General features: G+C 49.9%; 1 protein-coding gene across 1 annotated transcript; it reads left to right on the top strand.

Moving 5' to 3' along the window:
* Positions 1 to 3,387: 3,387 nt before the first annotated feature.
* Positions 3,388 to 3,807, top strand: LOC306946668 (angiogenin-like; the record flags this gene model as incomplete). The annotated part of the gene is made up of 1 exon (XM_079535761.1): positions 3,388 to 3,807. One exon carries the CDS (start codon positions 3,388 to 3,390, stop codon positions 3,805 to 3,807), a length of 420 nt encoding a protein of 139 aa, XP_079391887.1.
* Between the last annotated feature and the right edge of the window lie 226 nt (positions 3,808 to 4,033).

Raw genomic sequence — 4,033 nt, 5'->3', positions numbered from 1 at the left:
GTAGTGATGTAGAATAAGGGGTGGAATGTCATGGTTTTATGATTTTTGGTCATCAGTATTCCACACCATAACATCATGTAATGCACTGGGGGTGGGGTTTGATATCTGCCGAATGTTCGTCCGACGGAGAAGAACTGCATTTCCCCAGGAGGCTTTGCGGTCAGCAAGGGGATATAACTCCATGCAAGGACACCTGATCCTTCTTCTTCGCCTGCGCTTCGCTGTCTGCGCTTCGCTATCTGCGCTTCGCTGCCTGCGCTTCGCCATCTGCACTTTGCCGTCTGTACTTCAGTCACTCAACTGGACTGCACTTCTCACCCCAGCATTGTGGTGAGGTCTATACAATTCAAACAGATTCTCTCTCTCTCTCTCATTGTATTTTACTAATACTATATTTAGTAAAATCATTTGTTCCACCTCAGATTAGTGCTGTTGTTTTCAAGTATTTTGGGGTCCCCTGCTTCCCCTTTCCCAGAGGCGCGGATCCGCAGATCCCTCCGCCCTGCTGGTCACGGAACTGGGCCGGACCAGCCCATAAACCGTTGACACAGAGACAAGGGTCCTGTCTCTCTCATCCTGCATTACTCTGTGTTCTGTCTCCTCAGGGTTGGGAGCTTGCTTAGCTTCTTCCCCTTGCAGGTACTGCAGACAGAGCATTCAGGCTGCCTGTGTCACTGCATGATACCAGGCGTCAATCTCTCTCTCTGCCTGCTGGATAATTCCCCACCTGGTGATTTTCTCTTGCAAGCGGCCCACTGCTCAAAACGTTTCTTCATTTGGGCACATCTGCATATCCTCTTCCCTCAGATCCTTGGTCGGCTTCCAGAGTCAGGAATTCTTCACAACTAAAGGTGTGAGCGGATCTGCCGCTCCTCAGGAATTCCTAAATGGTGCTCGTGTCAGCCTGGAAAGTTCAAAGCCACTCCATCTGGCTTTCTGTCTGAGCCCAACTGTGGCGTTTGTTTCAGTAGAGCACTGTAGCTTGTTGTTCCAAGTTGAGAAGAAAGCTGTGTGTCTTCTGCCTTTTCTCTGTGTCCTGTGTCGGTGTGAGCTGCCAAGCAGAGTGCCACACCGTGCTCTGACTGCTGCTCCAATCCCTGTTTGCCCGTCTTGGTTGCCATGCTCCTAGTTCCCCACACTCTCCAGGGCTTTGGAGTGGCTGGCCCCTTACCCAGCCCCCTCTGTGTAGCCTCCTCTTGTGAGGCTTGGGTGCTGTGATCCACTAGGGCTCAGGGTGGCTCTCTCCTTGCCTAGTCAGCTCCACAGTTTTTGAAACAGCCTCTCGATTGGCAGCCCCCCTCTCCACTACAGAACATGCCTGACCGGTGCTGATAGCCTTGGAACATGAGCTATCATGTATCATATTTCACCATAATTTGGCCCCAGGGAATTTCAAAACCTCAACCACTCTTACCCAATTAGTTGTAACAAGGTATTTGTGCTTGAGGAGTGGTGTTGGAGCAGGTGACCTCCAGATGTCCCAAACACAACCGTTCTGTGATTCTGTCATTCTGCCTTTACGATCTAAAAATGGCCTCAGTTCATATTTGTCCTCACACAGGAGTGCTGATCCCTCCTTGAAACAGAGGAGCAGAGAGACATGCGGTGAAGCCCAGTCCCCGTGCTGCCGAAGTCTGTTTCCTAATGTCTAGTGGAATCTTCCTGTAAGCGAAAGGTTTTTGTGTCCTTGTAGCAGCAGTTAACGCAGACCACAAAGATAAAGTTCTTCTGCACAGTCACCAGACCACATCAATGTCTTTTTAAATGCAGAAGTGATAAATTGCAGTTACAAAGCAGAACATGAGACAGCCTGGGATGATGGGCGATGCTGACATTTCCTTCCTCTTGGTTTAGCAGTTCATTTGGACACAGGAAAGAAGCCCTTCTTAAAAAGATGGCAATCTTTGCTCTTTGCTGGAGAGGTGCAGTCTCTCAGCATAGTGCCGAGCCTCAGTATGATGTTCCGGTCCCTAACTTTGCCTTCTCCACTGTCCACAGTTCCTTCAGTGAGACCTGAGAACTGTCCCTTGTGGATCCCTGTTTTTGGAGATGTGCAGAGCTGGTGAATGAGCGTTTGTGTGTTGCCTTCTGCAGTGGTGAATCTCAACTTCCAGACAGGATGTTGTGGCCCACGTTCTACAATCCCATCTCATCCAGATGTGCACTATTTTTTTTTTAATGGCAGTCTTCTATACCAAAGCTGTCAGCAGGAAGCACCACAGATGTTCCAGGTGGGGACATGCACCCAGTGACCATACCTGACTAGAAGGACAGTGCCAGCAGTTTCTGGGGACTTGTACTCACTCCCTCTTCCTCCTGTGAAATCTGGGTGAAACACCTGAGTGCCCTGCATAGCTGCAGCTTTGAGTATGGACAGCAGCCTTAGGGTTGTGAAGAGCTGCTTATCCATGTGCACTGCAGCAATGCCGCTGGGCCACCTGCATGTTTCTTGCAGCAACGCCATCTGAATCCTAGATCCCAGCCAGCCAGCCCAGAGCAGGGCAGCATGGGGCAGGAGGGGTACAGGGCGTTGTCCTGGGGCATGACCCAATGCCACCTTGTCTCTAACAAAGGCCCTTATGGTTTGTTAGGGCCACCAGGGCCTCGGAGTTCCTTCCAAAGTAGCAGGGCCCATAAGGTCTTAATTTCTATCCCATTCCTTCAACCCCCACGTGCAGCCTCTTGTGTACTTCCTCCCTGCACTGTGGTTTTCCTGACTCCTCCTCATTTAAGAGTTTCCTGTCATGCTGTACTAAATAAAAGTCACAGCTGATACCCTGAGCCATTACCAGAGGGAGAGAGCAGTCAAGGCGGGACGACCCTCAGGAGAGACATCGGCAGATCCTCACAAATACCCAAAGAGAGGCAAGGTGAGTCCTAGGTGGGTGGGATACAAGGGACCTGGGGAAGTGAGGTGTCTCTGTGGGGTGGGCTGAGATGTTAAGGGCAGTGGAACATTTTGCTGGGGCATGTGTACGTGTTTGAGTGGACAAGGGGTGTGAAAGAGTATTGATAAAGGTGGGAACCAGCTTATATGTGTAGCATCCCCATTCTACAGGAAGCCCTCCAGAAGATCAGGAGAAAGTGTTCTGCCTCCTTCTTAGCTTGAATTAGCCCTAGATAATTCGAGGATACCTTATGGTTTTGAGCCAGGATGGAGCTAGGCTTCCTTGTGTATGTAAAGTGGAGAATGGTCATTAAACGTTGGGAGGGACAGATGTCAAGGTAGTCTTTGTCACATTCTCCAGTGGAGACGACAGTGTATATGAGTTTCAAGAGAGTTCCCTAGGGAGTGGTAGATTGAGTTGGGTATAGGATGGGCTGAGCTATCTGGGACTCTCATGGAGCAGCAGTGAGTTTCTCTTACAATTCCCCTCATAGGCAGCCATGGCCATGAGCTCCTTGTGGTGGACGGCTATTCTGCTCCTAGCCCTGACAGTGTCTATGTGCAATGGTATTCCAACCTACCAGGATTTTTTGCAGAGGCACCTGGACATCCCCAGAACACCGGACTCGAATGATAACAGTTATTGCAATGTCATGATGATGCGGCGTGGCATGAGTTTTCCTGGAAGATGCAAAACCCTCAACACCTTTGTGCATACAGAGCCAGCTGATCTGACCACTGTCTGCACAAACCAGCCTGATGATTCCCTTTGTACAACACAACAGCACTTTCCTGTCACAGTCTGTAAGCTGATCAGGAGTCATCCAACCTGTACATACTTTGGGAATCGATTCAACCATCGTGTCCGTGTGAAATGTGTAGGAGACCTTCCTGTGCATCTGGATAGCACCTTCCCATGACACTTGTCCCTTGGAATCTTATCCTTTTAAGTGTCCCTGACTAATCCTCAGGCTCTCCTCACTCTATCCACTGCTCTTGGGCTCAGAGAAGGAGTCAATACCTTTGGCATTCAGAATGCTGCCCCTTTACTTTGCTACCCCCTAAAGCACTTTAAGGCTCCTAAGTCCCACTGACTACCCCTTATTGCCTCAGTCTCTTCTAGCAACACTGGGCCACTTCCAACCC

Source organism: Tetrao urogallus, assembly GCF_951394365.1.
Source record: "Tetrao urogallus genome assembly, chromosome: 5".
Lineage (NCBI taxonomy): Eukaryota > Metazoa > Chordata > Aves > Galliformes > Phasianidae > Tetrao > Tetrao urogallus.
The sequence above is the reverse complement of the archived record's forward strand: the minus strand, read 5'-3'. Positions and strand labels throughout refer to the sequence as shown.